Here is a 22,220-nt window from a genome sequence, read left to right on the forward strand (position 1 = left end):
GCCGCCCCCCGCCTGGCATACGGCCCCCGGCCCAGGTGCACCCGTGCCGTGCCAGCCGCTGGCGGGGCGCGGGGGGCCGGGGCCCGCGGCCGTGCCGGGACGGTTGCTGCCTGCAGTACCGCTTGCGGGGAGCGGGGCGAGGCTCCTGGGCTGCCCCCCCCCACCTTTTCCATTTTTTAATTATTCCGCACAGCCCCACTGATGAGCATTTTCTGGAAATGCCAACTACGTCACGTGCTTTAATCACCGTTAATTAGCGAATGCCTCGGGACAGCGTGGAGGGCAGGGTGTCGGGAGCCTCCTCGCTGCCGCGTGCGCAGCGGTGTCGGTGCCAGCACCCTGCCGGTGGGTCCCGCTGTCCCGCTGGGGAGGACGGTGCGTCCCTGCGTCCCTCGCCCCACGGCGGGCTACTGGCCCCGTCCCCCAGGAGCCGCAGCGGGGACCGGGGTTAGGTGGTGGCGGGGGGTCCCCCGGGGCCTCTGCTCCTCGGCTCTGCGGGGTCTCTGCTGTCACCCGCCCGGTGAATGACTGCCCGGGGCGCGAGGGACCTGTTTCGGGGACGGGGGCACTGGGGCACCGAGGCGTGCCGGAGGCAGCGGGTCCCTGGCAGCTGCCGCTGCTGATGTTGGTCCCCCAGGTTTGGGTACCAGCGGGGCAGGTGACCTGGGGACCCAGTGGGGCACCCCTGTCCCCTGGGGGTGAGGGTGCTCCGGGGAGCTGCCACCGGGCTGCGAGGAGCCTCCAGTGGCAAGTGGGGCGAGGGGGTCGGGGACAGGGACTGCAGGGGGACAGGGGCACCTGCAGAAGGGTGACAGGGACAGGCTGTGACCGGGTGCCACCGAGCCCTGCCCTCCCACAGCCTCATCCGTGCACTGAGCTGCCCAGGGCTCAGGCAACCTCTGGGGACGCACGTCCTGCCCTGTCCCACAGTCCTTCCGCCCACCCTTTTGTCCCAGTTGCTGAAGCGGGGGGACAGGTGCCTGTCCCGGGGCGGAGGGGTGCAGGGACTCCCCACCCACTCCTGCCCTGACGGCTCTTGGAAAATAAATATCTCTTAGTACAAAAATAAAAGCGCCTCCAGCCCAAGCCACGGCAGCTCTGGGGGGCCGGGGCCAGGGCCGGGGCCGCGGTGCTGCCGTCCGGAGACCCCGCTGCGCTGCACCCCGCTCTTCCCAGGCTGCTCCCCAAAGAGCCCTCCGTGTGGGTTTGCTGTGTCGATGCAGCCGCCAGCAGCGGGGCTGGGGCTGCAGCGGGGTCTGAGCCCCTTGCCCCACCCTTCCCCATGTGTCCGACCCCACCACGCACCCCCATTTCCCTCCCTCCGTCCCCTGCCCCAGCTCAGACCGCAGCCCCCTCCCCACCTGTGATCCCCCAGCCCCATCTTGCCCGTCCCTGGGCTCTGCCCCCCCCCGCCGGCACAGCCCCCTCCAGCACGTGCCTTCCAGCACCCAGACCAGCCACCCGGCCCAGGGCCCCCGAAGATGCCCCCCTGCTCCGCCCCACCCCCGCGGGGCCGCACCCCCGTCCCGCGAGGGCAGAGCCGGTGCTGCCGCGCCGGGACGGCGGCCCCCGCTGCGCCTCACCCAGGGGGGCCTCGGACCCCCGTCCCTGGGTGAGGGAGGTGGCGTGGGCGAGCCGGAGGCACAGCCCCTCTCCGTGATGCGCAGGATCTTGGAGGACGGGGGGAAAAAAAAAAAAAGAGTAAAAAATAATAACTGGGGGAAAAGCTTCCCTGCAGCGGCCGGGAGGGCTCCGTCTCCCCCAGGCAGCCCTTCTCCCGGCCCCCTCCCGGCCCCCTCCCTCCGTGCCAGGCTGGCACCGGTTGCGGTGCCGCGCCGGCCGCCGGCACGCTAGAAGCTGGCGGGTCGTATTAGCATGCGGGTGCCCTTCAGGGAGTAGCTGGGCCCCTGGAAGTGGTGCCAGCGGATGCCGTTGAGCTTGCGGATGTTGTGCCGGGCCGGGTAGTAGACGCCGTTCAGGTTGGAGAGGCCGCAGGCGTCGAACCACCAGCCTGCGAGGAGGGAGCAGGGCGGGAGGGTGGCACCCCCCGTGCGCACCCATGGGCGCTGTGCGGGTGTCCCCACCCCGGGTCGCTCACCTCCCGACAGCATCTGGGCGCACTTGCAGAGGCAGTTGTCGTTGTCGGCGTCGCGGGTGCTGAAGCGGGTGCCCTGCAGCGCCATGCCGCTCTGCTGCCCGGCCGTGCCGCTGTAGTCCTGCAGCGAGAGCCTGCCGCCCGGCCCAGCACGGCGTGGCCGTGGCCACCATCAGTGCTGGCTGGCTGCTGCTGGGGGGTTCACAAAGCCCCTCAGCCCTGCCCGGGGCACGTCGAAGGCCGTGGGATACCGCAAGCTGACCAAAGGGCTGGCACGGAGGGACGCAGGCAGAGACCCTGCCGCTCCGGCTTGACCGGGGTGGACCAGCTTGGAGGGCCTGGGGGTCTCCAGGGGTGGAGGCTGTGCTACGCTGGGGCAGAGAGGACCCCCCCAAGGCTCCTCTGATCCTCTTTGCCGGGGCTCAGCTCAGTGCATGCACGGGATGCATGGCGCAGGGCATTTCCAGCGTCTGGTCCCCCCTCCAGCCCAGCACCAAAGCACCCAGCTGCCTGCCACCCCTCTTGCCCATGGCCAGGCTGATGTTCCTGGGAGCACGCACTGTCCTCGCGAGCCGGCGGCAGGAGCGCAGCATCCCTCCCTGGACACGGGCGGAGCGGCCCGGGGATGCCCAGCACCCCCAGGAATGCCTGGTGGCCACGGCCGTGTCACCCCACCTTGCCCACGCCGCGAGCCGCAGCGCGAGTGCCCCGGCTGCCGGCTGGGATGGGCACTCCATCCCATGGGATGCTGCCTTGATGCACTCTCATGCATTAAAAATCTACTTCTCGGGATCCCAGGGGGAGAAGAAGGAGCGGGTGGCACGGCGGTGTCCCCCGGCATCTGGGGAGGAGTTCTGCTGAGCTGTCACCCCACCAGGAAATCCCCGTGAAGCCTCCTGTGGTCCTGCACCCCCCTGGGGACCACAGCCAGCCCTTGCCCCTGGCCACCGCTGCCCGCAGGGCTCGGGGACAGCCGGAGACGGGGCGGGCTGGGCGGCCGCCCCCGTGGTGCCTCTCTCCTACCTGTAAAGCTGCCGCTCGCTCCCCAGCTGGAATTTCCCGTAGTGGGCATAGACCTGGCCGCCCTCCCAGTCACGCAGCTCGACGCGCAGGGCGTAGGGCGCCTGGCTCGTCAGGAGGTGCACGGCCTCGTTACCCAGCCAGTACTCGCCCGCCGCGTCCCCGAAGCCCTGGGGGAACCGCGAGGCGGGTGAGCGCAGGGCGCCCGGGGTTCCCCCAGGGTGTCCCCCTCCCCGGCGGGCGCAGACCTGCTTGTACTCCCTCCAGCTCCGCTGGAAGCTGAGGCTGCCGTTGGTGCGGAGCTGGATGACCGTCCAGCCCCCTCGGTCCGTCTCCATGTCGCAGTATGCCTGCAGCGGGGAGAGCCGGGACGGGCTGCCGCGCGGGCGACGAGGGCTGGCTCGGGGTGGGTGGCCGGGTGCCCCCGCTCCGGTCTGGGCAGCTCCGCGTGGGTGCTGCATGGGCGCTAGGGCTTGCTGAGGGGCTGGCGAGCACGTGCCGTGCCCACTGCTGGCTGGGGCGTCTCTCCTCCCTGCGTGGCCGCGGTCGGAGGCTGCGGCACGGCGCTGGGCTGTGGGGGTGCCTTTAAAATCAATTTTATCCCCCCATCTGAAAGCCTGTGCAAGCCCTGGCTTCACCTGGCAGCTGCTGCCTCTCCCCCCTCAGCCAGATGGGGTGGGGGGCACTGCCCCGGCAGGAAGGGTTGGGATGCACCCACCCACTGTGGTATGGGGCTGGGCGGCACTGGGTGGCACTGGGGTCGGCAGCACCCCAAGGTGCTGCGGTGAGAGCCCTCTCGGCGTCACGCTCACCTTTTTGGGCTCGCTGAGGTTGGCGATGTGGAGGGTGTAGACGCCGCTGGCGTGGATGCCCGCCCGGCGCACCTCAGCGCAGTCCTGGAAGAGCTGCTCCTGCCGGGGCAGCGGGGCTGCGGCAGAGGGCACGGTGAGACGGCAGAAACCCCACCGGTCCCTCAGCCCGGCCTTGGTTTTCTTGCTCTTCCCCTCTCATTTGGATGCTTTTGTGCCCACGGATTATTTTTCTTTCTTCCACACCACGTCCCTGGGGCTGGGTGAGGCGGCTGCGGTGCACCGGGGCCGCTGCCAGCCTAAGCCTGGGGATTTGCCGTGGCTGGGGACGGGGTTGGGACACAGACCCTCCCCGGGGGCTCGGAGCTGCCCCTCGGACGCAACGCAGGACTCGTTTTCCGGGCAAAGTCACCCGCGCCTGAGCTGAGCACAGGGGCAGGCACAGCACCCTGGCACCCTCTCGGGCGGGCAAGGAGCTCTCCCGCTGCCCGCGCCCTGCCCGCGCGCCCCGGCTCACCTCTGCCCTGGGACACCAGGCGCACCAGGCTCTGCACCGACTCCAGGAGCTGGAGCTGCTGGCGCTGGAGCAAGCTGGTGTTGGCACTGGCGGCCAGCAGCGACTTCTCCAGCTCCTCGATGGTGCCGCTCTGCCGGCTCACCAGGCGCTGCAGCTTCTCCTTCTCCGAGCGGGCCCCCGCCAGCTCCGCCCGGTGCTTCGTCTCCATCTCCAGCACCCGCACCTCCAGGATGCTGAAACGGGGAGGCAGCGGTGACGGGGGGCTGCGCCGAGCAGCCGGGGGGGAGCGGGCGGCAGGGCGGACCCAGCCCTGGCTGCGGTGCCCCAGCACGTCTGCGGGGACGCAGAGCTGTCCCCGTCCCCTGCCGCACCCACCGAATCGCACCCCCCCGGCACCTCTGGGACGCGCTTAGCGAGGAGGAACCAAAGCCCGAGGGGCTGTGCTGGGGCTGCGCAACCCCCCAGGGACCCCAGCCCGCCTCTGGAGGGGTTCAAGCACCCCCAGTGTGCACCCGAGTTCCTGGGGCGGGGGCGACCAGCGTCCCCCCTGGGGCGGGGGGCTGCGGGGGTCCCCGAGCCGCCCCAGGCCCTACTTGTTCCTGTTCTGCAGCTTGTGGATCTCGTTCGTCTGCAGCAGCAGCTGCTTCTCCAGCTTGGAGGTGGACAGGGAGTTCTCCTGCAGCTGCGTCTCGATGCGCGACGTCTGGTTCAGCACCTGCCCCGGGAGCGGAGGGGAGCGTGAGCGGCCGTGGCCACACCACACCCCCGGCGGCGCCGGGCTCTCGCTCCCCGGCACGCGACCCCGGTACCTCTGCACACCGGTGCGTTAAACCGTGCGTCACCTCGGGAAATCACGCCAGCGGTAGCAGCAGAGAAACCATGCCGCCCGCCGCGGTCCCACGTGGGGACACGTGCGCCCCGGCCACCCCGAACCTGGGCCTCCACGTCGGTGAGCTTGCGGCTCTGCTCGGCGCTCTGGTTGAGGAGGGTGCTGCCAATCTCCAGCATGGCGGCGGTCTGGTTCTGCACCGCCGTCCGCCGCAGCTGCGCCATCTCCGGCTTCATGCTCGTCTGGATGTAGCTCTCCAGCTGTGGAGGGGAGCGGGGACGCGGCGGGTCATTTGGGGAGCTCGCCGGGGTCTCCCTCGGTGCCCCGGCTGGGCCTGGCGCCGCTCGGCGTAGCCCCCAGGCACACCCCTGCGGCGCGACCCATCTCGGGGCCCTCGGAAGCTTATCGGGAGCTGCCCGGGGGCTGCGCTGCTGCGGGGGAGCCCCCTCGGGCGCCGGCTGCCGAGACTGGGGGCCGCAGTGCCAGCTGGGACCCGGCACGGGCTTGCGTGCGCCTGGGGGTGCCGTCAAGCTGCGGCCGCTGCCCGGCCGGGGCGGCCTGTGCCGAGCGGCGGGCAGGGAGCGGCGGGCACCGGCGTCAGCTGCCAGCCCCCAGCCGTCGGCGCCCCAGCGCTGGGGACACGGGGCCGGGAGCCACCGCCGGTGGGCGTCGGGTGCCCAGTGCCGCCCTGCCACGGGGCAGCGCTCGGGGCTGGGAAGAAGCGGCTGCGGACACAGCGGAGATGGGGCTTCCGCTTTCCCAGCCCGTGGGGGAGCTGCCTTTCCCAAAGGCTTTTCTATTTCTGGCAGCCCCGCCACGAGGTTCCCATTCGGCCCCTCCCCGGGGCGACGGCCTCAGCGGGGGCACGGTCCCTCGGCGGGGGCCATGGGGAGCGGAAGGGGCCGCGCTGCCGCCCACGCTGGGAAAGCGGCCCCGCGCCCGGCAGCCCCCAGAGCGGGAGGGGACGGGGGCTGCCCAGCTCCCTCCACCACGCAGACCCCCCTGGCCCGGATCCCGCTCCCCGCCTGCCCTCGCAGCCAGTGCAGGCAGAGCCCCACGGCCCTGCGCGTTTCGCAGGGTTGTGGTCCAGGCGGGACCGGGCAGGGTGGGATGCTGCTCTCTGGGCACCGTGGCGGGCAGGCAGCGGTGCCGGGACGCTGAGCACCGTGGCGGGCAGGCAGCGGTGCCAGGACGCTGAGCACCGTGGCGGGCAGGCAGCGGTGCCGGGACGCTGAGCACCGTGGCGGGCAGGCAGCGGTGCCGGGACGCTGAGCACCGTGGCGGGCAGGCAGCGGTGCTGGGACGCTGAGCACGGGCGCGGGGCCGGCAGCGGTGCAGGGATGCTGAGCACGGGCGCGGGGCCGGCAGCGGTGCGGGGATGCTGAGCACGGGCGCGGGGCCGGCAGCGGTGCAGGGATGCTGAGCACGGGCGCGGGGCCGGCAGCGGGCAGCGGGCCAGGGCACCGGGCTCCACGCTGCACTTGTTTGCGCATGATGAAATCCGGCTGGCGGCAACGGGGCCCCGTTCCCTCCGCCCCAGACCCGGGCAGCAGCGAAACCATCACTCCGCAGCGAGCACCCACGGAGGGCAGGAGGGTCCCAGGGCCGGGCACCCGGCCGGCGCTGCCTGCACCCCACTTCCCCAGGGAATTTCCCTTGCGGGAAACATGCTCGTGGGGAGGAAGCGGGGAAAGGTCGGAGAGCCACGTCTGGAAAACATTTCCCCGAGCTGAGCGATTGCTGGAGAGTTTCCCTTTAACCACATCGTTAATCTTGTTGCTTCACAGGGCTCAGGGAGGCCTTTTCTCCCTCTCAATCTTGCCTTTTTTTTTTTTTTTTAAATAAACATATCTCCGAGCCCGAGGGCAGTCCATACCCGTGGAAAAGGTCAGGCTGGCACGGGGAGGGCTGAGCGCAGCCGGGGACGGAGCCCCGGCTCCCAGCCCCAGCACGTCCCTGGGAGCAGCTGGGGCTGGAGCGGGGCACAGCGTCCCCACCACGGGTGGCACAGGGGACCCAAGTGGGACAGGCTCTGTGGGGAGGACGGGGAACCCGGGGATCGTCCTCCCTTCACCCCACGGGTGCTGAGGTGAGCTGGGCTTGCCTGGGCTCAGGTGGGTCCCACCAGCCTCATTCCTCCCCGAGAAGGGCAGAGCAGCTGTGGAGGGGAGGGGGCTGCAGGTCACCCCAAAACGCTGCCCTGGAGCAGGAGGGACCCCAGCCACCCCGCTGTCCCGGTGCCAGGGACCCACTGCCCACATCTGGTGGTCCTGCGCCGCCGCCTCGCAGCCACATCCCTCCCCTGTCCCCATCCCCATCCCGCCCCGGCATTTCTAACCATCGCGCAGGCAGCGGCCAGGGGGGCCCAGGGCCAGACTGGGGGGGAAGCCCCCCACCCACTGCCTGCACCTCTGCACCCATGCCAAGGTGAGCGGCACCGGCCTCTGTGCCGCGGGCGCCCCAGAGCCGCCAACCTACCGCTGCCCCACTGGGGACCCCATCCCACCCCGAGCCCCCCAGACCCGGCGGCACCATCGGATGTTTCTGTTTGGACTAAAAGGAGACGGGAGCAGCCGACGGAACGGCGAGCAGAGGCCACGTGTCCTCGTGCGCTGGGTCCTCGCCATGTCCCTGTCCCTCCCGGCCGTGGGGGGCTGCACACGGGCAGGGCGGACCAGCACCCCCGTGCCACGACGGGGTTCCTGGGGGCGGCCGGGGGTGCCCGAGGGGGCCCGGGGAGCCCTGCCGGGTGCCTGCCAGTGCTGGGAGGCCCCGCAGCACCCGGCAGCGCTCCCTGGGCCAGGGCAGAGCCGACGGGGATGCGACGTTGTTTACAATCCGTCCCCGAACCCGATGCCTCCTTCGAGCCCCGGTTTGTTTGTTCAGGCCTGGAGTCCGACCAAAACAAGCCTCCCTGGGCAGCTCCGGTTAAATTAGGAAAGCCAAGGAACACCAGAAAAAAATAGCTGCAAGCTGCCTCTAAACGGAGAGGGCCGAGCTGCGGGACGGGATGGGGCACCGGCTGCCCAGTGCCCCCCCGCCTCGTGCTCCTCGGGGCTGCGCTGGGGGGCACTGCCGCCCACAGCTGCCCAGATGTGCCGCCCCACTTAGCCTGGGGCTGCCTGCTCTGGGGCAGGGCCACATGCACCTGCGGTGGGACCCCGGCCCCCCGCCTTGCTCCGCCGTGCCCGAAGGCTGCCCTCGCCCCGAGGGAAGCTCAGAGCTGGCCTGGGCACCCGGGGCGCAGGGACCCCGGGGTGCCGGGACCCCAGGTCTGTGCATGCACAGCAGACCCAGCAGGACCCACAGTGATGGACACTCGTTGCCACCAGGCGGGTGGTGGCCGGCTCTGCTGGTCCCTCTGTGGCACCCCGGGCTGCCTTTCAGCAAAGCCGTGGCTCAGCGTTTTCCCAGCTTTTGAGGAATTTGTCATCTGGGATGGCTGAGGGGACAGCCTCTGCCGCCTGCCCTGTCCCCCACGGCCAGGAGAGGCGCCCCGATCCGCGTGGCTGGCGCAGGCCACCCCCGGGACCCCCGCTCGGTGCGTTTGGCCTCAGCCCCGAGGCTGCGGGGGCTCGGCACGCACCATCTCGCGGCGCTGCTGGCCGCGCTCAGCCCGGGGCATCATCCAGGAAATTGGGGTGCGGGGGCACACGGGTCCTGCTGCGCCCTGGCGGGACACCGCCAGGACGTGGATGCGGCTGCGCTGGCGATGCCGCTTGGCTGGAGCATCAGCGACGGCCGGGGACAAGCCACTCACCCTCTTTTCAGCACAGACAGCCGGGGTCTCGGTGCTGCTGCCTCGCCGGGGTGCGGGGTTTCAGCCCCCCCAGGAGGTGTCCCCCGGGACAAGCCGGCCGGGAGCTATTCCTGGGTCTGACGCAGGCGGCCGCGCTCGGCAGATGGGGCTCCGTCGGCGCTCGCCAGCCCTCGGGAAGGAAACACCGCTTCCTGCCGTGGGCGGCCGGCATGGGGTGAGCCGGGGTGGGGGGCACCCGCGTGGTCACGTGGCCCTTCTGGTGTGGCACCCTCTGCCCCCACCCCGCACCCTCCCACTCGCCCACACGCCGCGGGGCTGCCCGGGAGCGGTGGGTCCCACTCAAAGCCTCTCCAAACGTCAGGAGCTTTGGAAAAGCCCGTAAGCGGGAAAACGATGAAGCCGGAGAGGCTTCGGTGGCCCCTGCCCTTAGGTCCCTCGCGCCGGCCGAAACCCTCCCAAGAGCTTTGCAGCAGGGCCGCATCCTGACCCAGAACGGGGAGCGCTGAGCCCCCAGGTGTGCCGGGCACAGCCAGCCCAGCTGGGACCACGAGGAGCCTTGGCAGGGGGGTACAGCCGCAGCGGCGAGCACCGGTGAGCTGCAGCACCCACGAGCTGCAGCACCCGTAGCGCCCATCCCCTCCGAGGAGACGGTGCCTGGTGCAAACGGCCCAGGATCAGGCCCAGGTTGCAAACCTGCAGGGGAGACGCTGACCCGGCCGCAGCGCTGCTGGGGGGGGGCACGCAGCCCCCGTGCACCCCGCTCCGGCGCAGGCAGGGAGCGGGAGCAGGCAGCCGGTACGGGGATGCTGCACACTCGGGTGCCGGAGGCAGAGCCCTGCCTGCGCCGCCCTACCTGCGCCGCCCCGCTGCCCGTGCCCCCCGCTGCCCGTGCCCCCCGCTGCCTGTGCCCCCCGCCGCCCCGCACCCTACCTTCAGCAGCCACTGGGTGCTGTTCTCCAGGATCCTCTCGAGGTGCCGCAGGCGCTGGGTGGCCCCGTGGCCGGCATGCGCGGGGCCGGCCGGCGAGTCCCGCTGCAGCAGCGCGTTGGCGGGGCCGGGGACAGCGGGGGCGGGCGGGCAGGGCGGCGGGTCGGCCTCGGGCAGCACGAAGGTGTAGCTGCAGTGGCCGTGCTGCACCCGGTGGTAACGCTGGCGGCCGCCCCCCTCCAGCGCCCGGCGCTGGGCTCTGGCCGCGCACAGCGCCGTCGTGGCGCAGGTCAGGGCCACGAGGCCGAGACTGAGCGCCCGCATGGCGTGAGGGTCCCCACGGCGCCGGGGGGGCGGCGAGAGCGGGGTGCCGTGGCCAGGGATGCGCCGGCACTTCCCGGGCGCCCGCGACTCCGCTCTTTGCCGGGACGGGTTAGTGGGTGCTCACCGCCGAGTCAAAATGCTGCAATTTCGGCATTTCCTCCCTCTGAGCCAGCTCTGGCTGCCCCGGCCTTTTATCGCCAGGCGGCCGCGGCCCTTGCAGGGGGAGAAAAAAAAAAAAAAAGAAAAACAAAGGAAAAAATCTGTTTAAAAACAATACTTCTATCTTTTTTCTCTCCTCCTAGCCCGCTGCGGGGAGATCAAGTTTCACACGTGATCTATAAATGTCTCTCGCGCACACACACACTCGCACACACTCGCACACGCAGCCCCCGTCCCTCCCCCGGCCGCACGCACCCGCTGGCCCCCTTCGCCGTTCTCTGCGCAGCTCATTGCATCTCCCGGGGCAGGCAGCGCCGCCAGCCAGCGGGTCCGAGCTGCTCGCACTGGCACCGAGCCCTCCCGCCCTTCGTCCCCGGCATCAGCCAGCCCCCCGCCCTGGCCAGCAGCTGCTGGGACCCGCTGCCCCCCGGACACCCCCATCCCGGGGAGCAGAGCTCCCTCCCCACGTCCCGGCTATTTATAACGCTGGAGGGAGCCAGGCCTGGATTTGGCCGCTCTGGCCACGGGACGAGCCTGTGGGGACCAGGACGGGGGCTGTGTCCCAGGCGGAGCGTGGCGGGACCCGGCCAGCCCCTGCGCAGGGCTCGGGGTGCCCAGATCCCGGGGCGGGGGGGGTCCGCCGGGGGCTGGGACGGCTGGCACCCACCAGAGCCGGGGGCACCGCGGCTGCCAGCCTACGTGCTGGGTCAGTTCTAGGCTGGTTTCCCGGGAGGGGACAGTCACAGCGGTGGGGCCAGGCTGGCATGGGGATGGGGATGCTCGCGCGTCTCAGGGGAGGGTGGTTTTATCCCCGCTCGGGGGGTACGCGTCCCCCCACGCCGGGCTGCTCGCACAGCCGTGGGGCCGGGGAAGGGACCCCGCTGCCGTTGCGGTCACCGCGGGACGGCCGGGGATGCCGTGCGGGCCGGTGCTGGAGCAGCGGGAGCACCATTGGCGGCACGCAGCCGCGCTGCCCGGTGAGCGGGGAGCTCCATCGTCGCCGGGGGAAGTGCCGGAGCCGCCATGGGGCCACTGTGCTGCGGTTGTGCCTTCGCAGGAGCTGGGTTACCCGGCTGGGCCCGGCCGTTGCTGTGAGGGGGACCCGCGAGACTTGGTGCTCTCGCTGCAATTAGCAGCCGGCCGGACGAGCCCCTCGGTGCTTCCCAGCGGCAGAGCCGAGCCCGGTGTACCCGCCAGCAGCAGTCCCCGTGATGCTGCTTGCCGCTCGCTCCGGCCACCGGCTCGGGCACCGAGCCGTGCTGGTGATGCTTTAAATAAAATCTTTAAAATAAAATCTTTCCCCACACCCCCGGTGACTGGGGGCCAGGGCAGGGTGCCCCCCGCCCCCGGAGCCACGCTGTGGGGCGCAGGCGGCCGCAGGTTGTGGGATGGAGGGGTCCGATGCTGGTGGCTGCCTTTGCCCTCCGCTCCAGCGTCTGGGTCTGGCCGTGTGCCGGAGGGGCTCAGGGGGGCACAGCCGCTCCCGCAGCCCTGGCAGTGCCGCAGTCCGGCACAGAGCTGGGCTGCCAAGCCCGCTGCCCGCTCCTGCTGCAGCGGGGTGGGGGGACGCAGGCGTAACGCCGCAGCCCGCTGCCCCGTCTGCGCCTCGCGGAAATGAGGAAAACAGGGAGGCGAGAGGGATACCGGAGGCTTTAATACATTTATTTGACATTAAGCAAACGGAGGAGCTGCCGTGGCGGCTTCGTGCCGGCTCCCAGGGCTGGCTCGATGCTGACACCCAGCGCTCTCGCCCTGAAGGGACCGTGCCCCCGCGGCTCCCGCGGCCCCGACACCCCACTGCCAGACCCGGCCTCCCCCTGCCCGCGCTTGGAGCAGGGGCGGGGGGCTCCGACCCCGGCAAACCCCCAAATCCAGAGATGCCTGTGGCTGGGGCAGCAATTTGAGCAAAACACATTAAATATGCTGACACAGCCCTCGGTGCCCCATGGACGTACACCGTTTATCTCTGCAGGCGACGCCAGCGCGGCAGCCGGCTCGGCAGGCTGGACTGGCACGGCCGGGCTCAGCGCCCCCGGGTCGCGCCCCAGCTGACATTTGGGAGGGGGCCGCAGCGGCTGCTCCCAGCGCGTCCCGGCCGGGGGATGCAGCAGGCAGCGGTTGCAGGGTGTCCACCCCCTGTCCTGGACCAAATCCAGCTAAAGCCACCCCAAATTCCTGCACCCGCATCCAGCCGGGGAGGGAAGCTCCTCCAGCCCTTCTGTGAGCCTGAGGACGGCAGGATTTGGCCCACGGTTGTGCCCCTGGGGATGCTGAGCACCAGGCTGGGCTGCCGTGAGCGATGGCATGGTCCCCAGCAGGGTCCCAACCCTGGGGGTCCCGCCACCTTCCGTGCCGGTGGCCGAGGATGGGGGACCCCATCCGGCACCCGGAGCGGCTCGGTAGTGCGCTGTGCACCCCCGCACCCCATGTGTAAATGGGAGCCGGCGGGGACGGTCCCCGGGCAGGCATCATCTTCATCAGTGGGGTCCAACTCCAGGACCAACCCTGTCCCACCCGGCTGGAGCAAAGGAAGGGACCGAGCAGGCTGGGGGAGAAGGAAAAACAGAAAAATAGAGGAGCCACCCCCTCCCCGAGCCCCAGGGCATTGCTTTGGACACTGCAAATTAGATTTTCTGAAAAGGAAATGTTTTACAGGCCATAAATCGTCTCAAAAGAAAATGGGAGGAGGGGGGAGAAAATTGTGCAATTTTTTTGTGGATGGAAAAACAAGGGGCGACGCGGCTGGGGCAGCGCGGCGGGAGCCGGTCGGGAGCCCTCCGTGCCGCCAACCGGCGGCACGGAGGGCTCCCGACCGGCTCCCGCCGCGCTGCCCCAGCTCCCGTGCCGGTGCTGCTAGGTACCCGTGTGCGGTTCTGTCTTCGGCTTCTTCTGTCGCTTTTTGCCTTTATTTTTGGGTTCGGTTTTCTCTGGAACAGAAAAAAAAGAGGAGAAAAGGAAAGCTCGCTCGCTGCCCGAGCCCCATCCGTGGGATGCAGATCCTCCCTCGGGTGCTAGCACAGCACCCTCTTCCCAATTTGGGGGATCCCAGCGCAAAGGCTCCGTGTCCAGCCGCCGCAACCCACACGGCGGCAGAGCCCGGCCGCATCCCGGTAAAGCCGACCCGCTGAGAGCCTGCCAGGGACCCGGCGCTGTGCGGTCAGCCGGTTGGGACCCAAATCTCTGCGTACCCCGAGGGGCCGCCCCGAGCTCCGCTGGCCGAGGGCTCAGTGCCGAGACACCAAAGGGGGATGCAGGACAAGCCCCGCCGTGCCGCGGGCTCCGACGGGAACGGGAGCCCACGCTGGGGAGCGGGACGGCTGCCCAAAAACCTGGCGGCTTCACCTCGGCTTCTACTCCTGTGCCCACCACACGCTCCCCTGACCCCAAGCCGGGCGACACAGGAGGGTCTGGTGCCGCTCTCCCCGTGCAGCCCCGACGCGAGGGGCACGGGGATCGTGACCGGCCGGTGCTGCGTGTGCCAGCGCTGCTGTGGCCGATCCTCTCCGAGGGCTCCAGCTCTTTTCCTGCCCGGCTCTGTTTTTCGGCTCTGATCTCCCAGACAGCTGCCACCCACAAAGGAGAGGGCACAGCACGAACACCAAGTGTCTGGAGAGCGTGGCAGACGCAGAAGGCAGATTTACAGCGGCGCGAGGGGTTTTGTGCCCTGGCCAAGCGCAGATGCTTCTCCCTTCCAGCTGCCCGGGGATGGCTCAGAAGTGGTGGCACAAATCTCTCATCACACGGCCGCGTCCCACTGCCGCCCCCGGCCCGGGCTGGGGGTGTCTCAGCTGCATCAAGTGAACTCGCCGTCCTCCTCCAGCATCTGGATCCCATAACCCAGCACTTGGCTGGGCAGGAGGGAGCCTGGGAGCGAGGGCAGACGCACGCTCTGCCGCGGCGGGGACGCCGAGCAGCCTGCCCGGGAGCTGGCGGCCAGGCCGGGCTGCCAGACGCGGAGGGGCTGCCCTCTCCTGCCTGCCCGGATGGGCAGCAGGCAGCGGGGGCTGCCCGCGGGGCACTGGAGGGATTTCCCTCTGCCTTCTCGGGGCCAGACTTGGCTCCAGAGCTGATCCCAGCCAGCAGCCTCAAGCGAGGAGCCCCGCCATTCCCTGTGGGTCCATCACCGTGGCCTCAGGGCTCCCAGCTTGCAGGAGCGGGCCTCTGGGCAAAGCCGGGAGGCTGAGCGTTTCACCGGGGTGCCGCTGCCTTCCCAGTCACCCCACGAGGTGGGGCACCCCCAAAGCGCCAGTGTCACGGTGCCGGCTGCCAGGACCCGCTGTGTGCCAGGCAGGGCTGGGCGCGGGCACGGCACCGCAGGGTCCCGCCCGGCACCGTGCCGTGGGACACCGTGCTCCGGAGCAGCCTGTCCTGCCACGCCAAACTTGCCGCTTCAAACTGTCACCAGCTCTCCGGGTCCGGAGCCGGCGCAGCCCAGCAGGGAGGGGAATGTCCCCAAAATCGATGCCACCTGGCGCCCCGAAGCTGCGAGTCGGGGCCTGGGCGGGGATGGGAATCGGCTCCTCCGTGCTGTCAGCGGGAAAATATTATTTACGACTGACGGTGCTGAGATGAAGCCGCGCTCCTGGCTCCACGGCCACAGCCCCCGCGCTCACGCTTTCTGGTATTGCCCTCTTTCCTCCATCCCTTTTCTGTTCCCTCCCTCGCAGTCCTTTCCTCCGCCGCCCTCGGCCCCTGCCGCGCTGGCGGTGCCGGCCGGCGCGTCCTGCGGCACGCAGCGAGCCCGCAGCTCCGAACCGCAAACCTCTGCACTGCCGGGGTCGGCGGCTCAGATCTCCTTCCAGGCCCTACAGATCGGTATCACGCAATCTCCCTTTCTGCCAGTTATTAAGTGGAGATTTATTAGAACAGCTTCGGTCCAGTCGGCTGCATCCAAAAATGACATCAGCCGCCTCCTGGTTCCCGTCGCTAGCCTCACGCCCGCGCCGGTGCCGCCCGGCCGGCCCCCACGCCAGATCCGGGTGCTGCGAGAGCTGGTGGGGAGCCCTGTGCCCCGGAGCCCCAGCCCGGGGGACGCGGTGCTGCCGCGGTGAGAGGACGTGCGGGAGCAGGGGCAAAAGTCTGGCTGGGCGAGCCGCGGACAGGAACCCTGCCCTGGGGCGTGCCCCGAAGCTTTGGCCGTCAGAAATCCCCCGGTGATGCCCTCCAGCTCCACGAGCGCTCCGGCTATTTCGGGGGCTCGGAGGTTTTTGCGGGAGCCTCCCCCGCGGGTCTCCACGCGCCTTTCCCCCTGCGAGCCTGGCAGGACGGGAGCCAGCGCTCGGCAGCCTCGTCCCGCCGCGGCGGCTCACGTCGGCGCCCGTCCCAGCCCGGTGGTGGAAGGGGACACCGGCCGGTCCCAGGCGGTCTCAGGGGCCATCGGCGGGGGAGCAGCCAGCCCGGCGCGCTGCCGCAGGGGTCCCCGCCAGCCCCGCGGCCAGCGCCAGGGCCGGGGCTGCGCAGCACATGTGCCTGAGACGGCGGCTTTCTCCAGAACTGCACGGTTACAGCCACCGGCCTCAAAATGCTTGGGAGATGACAGCCCGGCTCGCCAGCCACCGCCGGACCGCCGCCACCGCCCCCCTCCCACGGCGCGCCTCGGGGCTCGCTTCGGAGGGGCGCGAAGCCGCGCCCGGGGCCGGGGGCGGCCGGCGGTGCGGTCTCACCTCCCGGGCAGTGCTTCCTCATGCGGCACTTTCTCGTCTCCAGCAGCGCGGGGCAGGCGGCCCCCTCCTCCCGGGCGGCCCCCGGCACCTCCCGGACCCGCGTCTCCAGGCCCCACTTGCAGCCGCAGGTCCGGCCCTCGTGGGTGCAGGCGCTCCACTCGCTCCACGGCCCCGGCTCGCACGTCTCTGCGGGGAAGAGGGGCGCCGGGTGGGGACGGTGACCACGCGGCGCCAGGCACGTCCCCAGGAGCCACGGGCACGGGGTGCGGGCGCCGCTTACCTTGGCACTCGCGGGTGCCGGGCTGCGCCGCGGTGCTGGGGGGGCACTGCCGAAAGCACTGGCCCTTGTGCAAGTAAAACTTGTCTTTGCACTTCATGCAGAAGTCTCTGCTGAAGCAGCTCTCGCAGCTGGGCGACCTGCACTCTGCCGGGAAGGAGGGCTGGTCAGCCGGGCGAGCCCGAGGGCCGGCACGCGGCCGACCCGGAGCCGGCAGACCGGGTACGCACCGGGGACCCGAAGCCCCATGCAACCCGGCGGGGTCCAGGGTCCGGGCTGCAGCTCTGGGCAGGGGAAGAGGGGAGGAAGCCCCGCGGCCCGGCTGCCCTCTGCCCTCGCCGCTGCCGCCGGCGATGCTGCGGGAAGCGCGGCCGTCGGCCCTCCCGCGGCACTGGGACGCGCGGTGCGGCGAGGGGACGCGGGGGCACAGGGAGGGGCGGGGGGGCCCCGGCTGGCGCCGGACGTACTTGTGCATCTGTTGACCTCCAGTCCCCGCACGCCGAAGTAGCCGGGCGGGCAGGTGTGGACGCACATCCCGTACTGGCGGATGCCATCCCGCCAGATCAGCAGGAAGAGCCGGTGGTGGCAGGTGATGCAGCCGTTGTCCTCCGAGCACAGGACGCAGCCCGTGCAGTTCTCCAGCAGGCCGGCGCTCGCTGCGGGGTCGAACGGAGGAGAGGGGCTGCGGCACGGCTGTGGCACACGTGCACGGCACAGCCGAGGTGTTGGGGAGGGTCCCAGCCCCATGGCAGCCCCTCCCCAACCCGCAGGGGTGACAGCAGCGTCCCGTCTCCCTGCAAAAGCTTCCCCAAACCTCCCCCCCCGCCACGCTGGCAGCGCAGGGACGCGCAGAGCCGTCGCTCCCCGCTGCGCTCAGCTCGGGCATCGCCGCCTCCGTCACCCCCAGACCCAGGGCCGGGGGTTTGCCCCGTGCCCGGCTCTGCCCAAGGGCGCCAGCCCGAGCCCCGTCCCGACGGCAGCCGTGCCCGTCCCGCGGGAGCCACCCGAGCGGGAGCTAAGCAGCAAGCCGGTCAGCGGTAGAAAGCTGCTCCGACCTGGATTAATTAGTTGATGCCTGTTAAGCGTCAGTGGACAAAGAGTATTTTGGAAACGCTCAAGAGGAGCCAAGATAAGGATCTGTCTGGTTGCTCAAGAGCCTCCGCCGCCTCCCTGGCTGCCTTTGCTGCGCTCCCGACCTGCGCGAGGGTGGCCGGCCCCGAGGTGGGCTCTGCTCCCCGGGACAAGGACGGGGTGCCAGCCCCCCCAGCCGGCAGCCCCGCGGGGCCCGCCGAGACCTTGCTGATGGCCGCTCCTCCCCGCACCGGCGCCGGGTGCCCGGAGGGATGCAGCCCGCAGAGATGCTCCCAGCACCGGCGCGCTTCGGGAGCCTGGTAGCTGAGCCCTGAGCGCTGGGGGCTGCCCACGCCTGGTGCCTTTTTGCACCCCCAGACTCGCTGGGCATCCCCGTGACGGGCCACCAAGCTCCTACGCGCCAGCGGCTGATGCCTCTGCTGTGCCCGGCCACGTCGGGAAGCGTTAGCCCGGCTCTGGCACCGCCAGCTCCCCTGAGCCAAGGCTCACGTTGCGCAGCGGCGACAGCGGCGCCGGCGCCGCGTGCTCGGGCCGCAGGCTCCATCTGCCAGCGGACCTTGGAGCACGAAGAGGGTTTCCTGCGCGTAGCGCGGGCCTAAGGTGGTGGCCGCCCCGGACCGAGCGGGGCCAGCGCGTGCGGCCGGGACCGGCCGGGGCTGGTGCAGAGCCCTGGTCGGAGCCCTGGCAGGTGCCGGGAGGGATCAGCCCCGGCGCAGCTCCGGCCCCTGCCGAGCCCGTGCCGGGAGGGATCAGCCCCGGCGCAGCTCCGGCCCCTGCCGAGCCGAGCGGGCTCCCTGGCTCTGATCCTCTCTGACCCCCGGGAACCGGCAGCAGAAGGGCCTCCCGGCTGTGGTGGCCGGGGTCGGTGCTGGAGAAGCCGGGGGAGACGCTGGCAGACGGTGCCTCGCAGCCTTGCGCGCTGGTCCTTGGCACGACTTCCCCCAGAGCAAGCCCGTCCCCGGCGCAGCGGTGCCGGGCAGCCGTCCCCAGGCTGGCTCATCCCGGTGCCCTCGCCAGGGCGCGGGGGCTCAGACGGCAGCGCGGCACGGCGCTGCCGGGAGGCTTCGTTAGGGCTGCGTCTGCTGGGAGCGCGCTAACGAAGCACCTTGGATCCATTAAGTTGTTATGGTCTCCGTTACATATTTACCAAACGCTGACAACATTTGTGTTCCTGGCTGCAGCTGGAGCGGCTTCCCTGGAGACCCAGGGATTTACGAGCCGCTTTCCCTCCCCTAATTCTTTTTGATGATTTTTTTTTGTGCCGCTCTCCCTCCAACCCCCATCTGGGGCAGGGAAAGTGGGGAGCCCCGCGCAGGCTCTGGGCCCTCGTTCCTGGCACCGGCTTTAAAAACAGCCCCGTGGTGTGGAGCTGGGTCCCGCTCCTCCGCCCCACAAGCCTCGGGGCTGCCGGCCCCGGCGGTGCTGCCAGCATGGCACGTGCCTCTGCCGTCGGGAGCGCCGCCGGGGAGCTGCCGCGGAGCCGGTGGAGGGCTGTGCCGCACCGCGGGACGTGGCTCGCACCAAAACAGTGGGACCGGGGAAACTAGGGATACCTGGTGGGTTCGCCTCCCCCCTGCCCGGGGCGCGGGGCCGAGCTGAGACGGGCGCCGAGCTGGGGGCACCGGGGGGGCCTGGACAGGCGCTCCCCGCCCGCGCTGTGCCGGACGTCGCTGCGGCATCCCCCGTCGCTGCCCGCCCCGAGCCCAGCTCTGCCGCCGTGGGCTCTGCAGGCAGCGGGAGGCTCCAGGGCGCTGGGCTGCCCAGACCACCCGCAGCAGCAGCAGCAGCAGCAGCAGCAGCAGCAGCAGCAGCAGCAGCAGCAGCAGCAGCAGCAGGGCACGGCCGGAGGCAGCGCCCAGCACCGCGGGGGTGGCTGTGGGGTGCTGCGGCACCCCTCTCGGCTCCTGGCCCTCGAAGAGCGTGCGGGCCCTTCTGCACTGCTTATACCAGAAGATAGAACGCGCGTTCGAGGCAGGGAGCTGTGGCCAGAGCCCCGGCGCTGCCCGGACCGAGGCCCCCGTGCATCCCGTAGCACTGGGCCGCGGCGCAAGGAACGCCGGCGGCCGGAGCGCTGGGCACGTGGCACCCGGAGCCCCTCTCGCTGCCAGGCTGTTTCCGATTGGGGTGTTTCAGCAGCCGGCCTGGCCGCCCGCACGATCACGTGCGCCCACCGCGTGTCTTCAACACGCAAGGAAAGCTGCCCAGGCTCCAGCCCCCGGCGCCCGAGAGCCCCGGCCCTGCCACACGCCGCTTCCAGAACCGCGCCGCTCCCGGCACGGAGCCGAGCATCAGCCCTGGCCCCGCTCCCTGCAGCCGCCCGGCACTGCGCGGCACTGCCTGGCGAGGGGACGCGAGCCGGCGCCCGGCGGAGGGGTGCACGTGCCCCGGCACAGCCCCGGCACACCCTGCCCTCGCCCTGGCACCGAGCTGCGGCTCGGCTGGTGCCGCTGGCGAAGGAGGAGGTGGGGGGCCAGGCAGTGCCTGCAGCGGCTCTGAGCATCCTTCCAGGAGGTTTTACTCCCCAGGCACTTAAAGCATTAAGCAGAGAAGGGAAATACCGGGAAATCGGCCTGTTCTGCGCTCTCCCCGCTCTGCCCGGCTCCCCTGGGGTTTGCACCGCGGGTCCCCGTGCCGGCCAGCGTCCCCCCGTCCCCTGCCAGCCCCGAGGGCAGGGCTGGCATGGGGCAGGCAACGCCACGGGGCTGCGCTCTGCCTTCCCCACGCGCCTCGGAGCCAGCCCCGCGCCGCGCGCCGAGAGGGGAGCACAGCCGGTCTCCGACGGGGCCGGCTCGGGAGGACGCTGGTTCCCGGCTCCTGCCAGCCCCGGGCGTAGATCTGCGCCGTTTCACACCTCCTGCCCGCTCTGCACGGGCAGCGCCGGCGGCTCCGGCGCCGGCAGGGGTGGTGGGCGCCGGCAGCCCCGCGCCCCCGAGCCGCCCCACGGTGCCCGAGCGGGACGAGCCGACCGCGCACTTCATACCTTGCTTCTTCCATCGGTTCTGCGTGAGCATTTCCATGGAGCTGATGAATAACAGCAACATGAATATTATCCACTGCATCTGGGCAGGAGTGATTTCGGGCAGGGAAGAAATCAAATCATCCAAGCGGCTGGCGGGCTCGCCTCCTGCCAGAGCCAGCCGAGGGGCGGTGGGAGGGCTGAGAGCGGCTCTGGGCTCACACCATCCCACCCCGGTGCTGCCGCAGGCACGCAGCCGCGCTTTAAGGTGGCATGAGCCGGCGAGCCCCGGGGAGGCAGGGGCTGTCAGGCCAGGGGAGCACTCATGGTGGTGGGGAAGTGCCGGCTGCTCCGGGGAGCTCTGCCTTTATAGCCGGTGCCAACCCCCCCTCCACACCCCCCCTTCAAAATAATAATAATAAAAAAAATTCCCCCAGCAGCAACAAAGCGACTCGCAAACGAATCAGCTGGGCCCCCCCCCGCCGGAGCGCTCCAGCCGCCACCTTGGCTGGGAACCGTCCCGCCGTCCCGCCGCGGTCCGACTGTCCCGCTGCCATCCCAGCGCCGGGGTCACGGCGAAGCCCCCTGCGATTTGGGGGGGGTGGAGCCAGGCGGGTGACGCTGCCTCCGCCAGCCCCCCCCCCCCGGCTCAGCCCCCCACTCCCGGCCCTGGCAGGGCTGGGGGGGGCTGGAGGCACCCCCCGGGCAGGGCCGAGCCCCGGGGCAGGCCGGCCGGCTGGGAGCCGCGGTGGGGCTCCGGCAGCTCCGGCGGCGGCTGTGGATCTGCCCTCGCTGTCCCCAGGATTGCATCTGACTCTGATTTTCCAAGCGCCTCGTAACTCACCTCCCTCCGAGCTGCGGGAGCTGCGCCGAGCCGAGCCGCGCTGAGCCCAGCTGAGCTGTGCCGAGCTGTGCCGAGCTGAGCTGAGCTGTGCCGAGCCGTGCCGAGCCGTGCCGAGCTGAGCCGTGTCGCGCTAAGCTGAACCGCACAGAGCCAAGCCCAGCTGAGCCGAACTGAGCTGTTCCTGGCTCCCACGCGGCCGCCCACACCCCTCGCCCCACGCATTGCTCCCCAGGAGGCACCCTGGGGACCCCCGGTGTGCCGGGAGGGACAGGAGGGGGTGCAAGACAGGAGGGGAAGGGGCTCGGCTGCGAAGCCTCGCTCACCAGGTACCCGCAGGTGAGCCGCAACTGCCAGCGCTGCGCGTCCTGTCCTGGGAGCTCCACGCGCTCGCCCCATCGTGCCGGCACGTGCCGGCGCCGTGCCAGGAGCCGTGCCCTGGCGTAGCCTGGTGACCTCCCCGACCCGGGCTCCAGGGCCACCGGCCGGCAGCGACAGCCCCGACAGTGACCCTCGGCAGCGCACCCGCCCCCGGCATCAGCGAGCGCAAAGCAGGACGTTACGCCCCTCTCCGCGCCCCGGAGGGGGCTCAGAGGGGGCTTCTTGGGCACACAGGGCGCCCCGGCCCCCTGAGCACCCCCGGGACAGACGCCGACCCGCCTGCCCCATCCCACAGCTCAGCCGGCTGCGGGGCACAGGGAAATAAAAGGGCTAAGAACTGGCTCCCACCTTTGGGGGGAAAACCCAGCGTTTCTTGAGCTGTGGTCGGGTGCCGCTGCCAGCATGCTGCGTCCCCGCTCGCGCCACGGAGAGGTTTAGGTTTGGACCTCGGTCCTGGTGGCTTCCAGTCGGCCAGGGGAGGGTTCCCGTCCGCCTCGCTCTTGCGGCGTGCACCCGCTCCCCCGGGCTTTGCTCCCTCAGGCGCGGCTGAGGGCGGCCGGAGCGGGCGCA

General features: G+C 70.8%; 2 protein-coding genes across 2 annotated transcripts; both read right to left on the reverse strand.

Moving 5' to 3' along the window:
• Nucleotides 1–1,361: 1,361 nt before the first annotated feature.
• On the reverse strand, nt 1,362–11,331 carry ANGPT4 (angiopoietin 4). The gene is made up of 7 exons (XM_082007136.1): nt 9,961–11,331; nt 5,375–5,530; nt 5,035–5,156; nt 4,442–4,674; nt 3,802–4,043; nt 3,119–3,465; nt 1,362–2,229 (listed from the first exon to the last, which is right to left on the reverse strand). The coding sequence occupies exons 1-7, from the start codon at nt 10,279–10,281 to the stop codon at nt 1,851–1,853; spliced, it is 1,800 nt and encodes a 599-aa protein (XP_081863262.1). The 5' UTR covers nt 10,282–11,331; the 3' UTR covers nt 1,362–1,850.
• A 1,962-nt stretch (nt 11,332–13,293) lies between these two features.
• RSPO4 (R-spondin 4) lies at nt 13,294–20,665 on the reverse strand (the record flags this gene model as incomplete). Its single annotated transcript, XM_082007315.1, has 5 exons — nt 20,453–20,665; nt 16,848–17,036; nt 16,384–16,527; nt 16,104–16,289; nt 13,294–13,367 (listed from the first exon to the last, which is right to left on the reverse strand). Exons 1-5 carry the CDS (start codon nt 20,529–20,531, stop codon nt 13,294–13,296), a joined length of 672 nt encoding a protein of 223 aa, XP_081863441.1. The 5' UTR covers nt 20,532–20,665.
• Between the last annotated feature and the right edge of the window lie 1,555 nt (nt 20,666–22,220).

Source organism: Phaethon aethereus, assembly GCF_964289735.1.
Source record: "Phaethon aethereus genome assembly, chromosome: 16".
NCBI classification, from domain to species: Eukaryota; Metazoa; Chordata; class Aves; order Phaethontiformes; family Phaethontidae; genus Phaethon; species Phaethon aethereus.

Coding starts and splice junctions, on each gene's coding strand:
- ANGPT4 (XM_082007136.1), bottom strand. CDS start 10,281: ATGCGGGCGCTCAGTCTCGGCCTCGTGGCCCTGACCTGCGCCACGACG. Junction 5,157..5,374: donor TCACCGACGTGGAGGCCCAG/GTTCGGGGTGGC, acceptor CTCCCGGGGCAG/GTGCTGAACCAGACGTCGCG. Junction 4,044..4,441: donor CCTGGTGTCCCAGGGCAGAG/GTGAGCCGGGGC, acceptor CCTCTGCCGCAG/CCCCGCTGCCCCGGCAGGAG.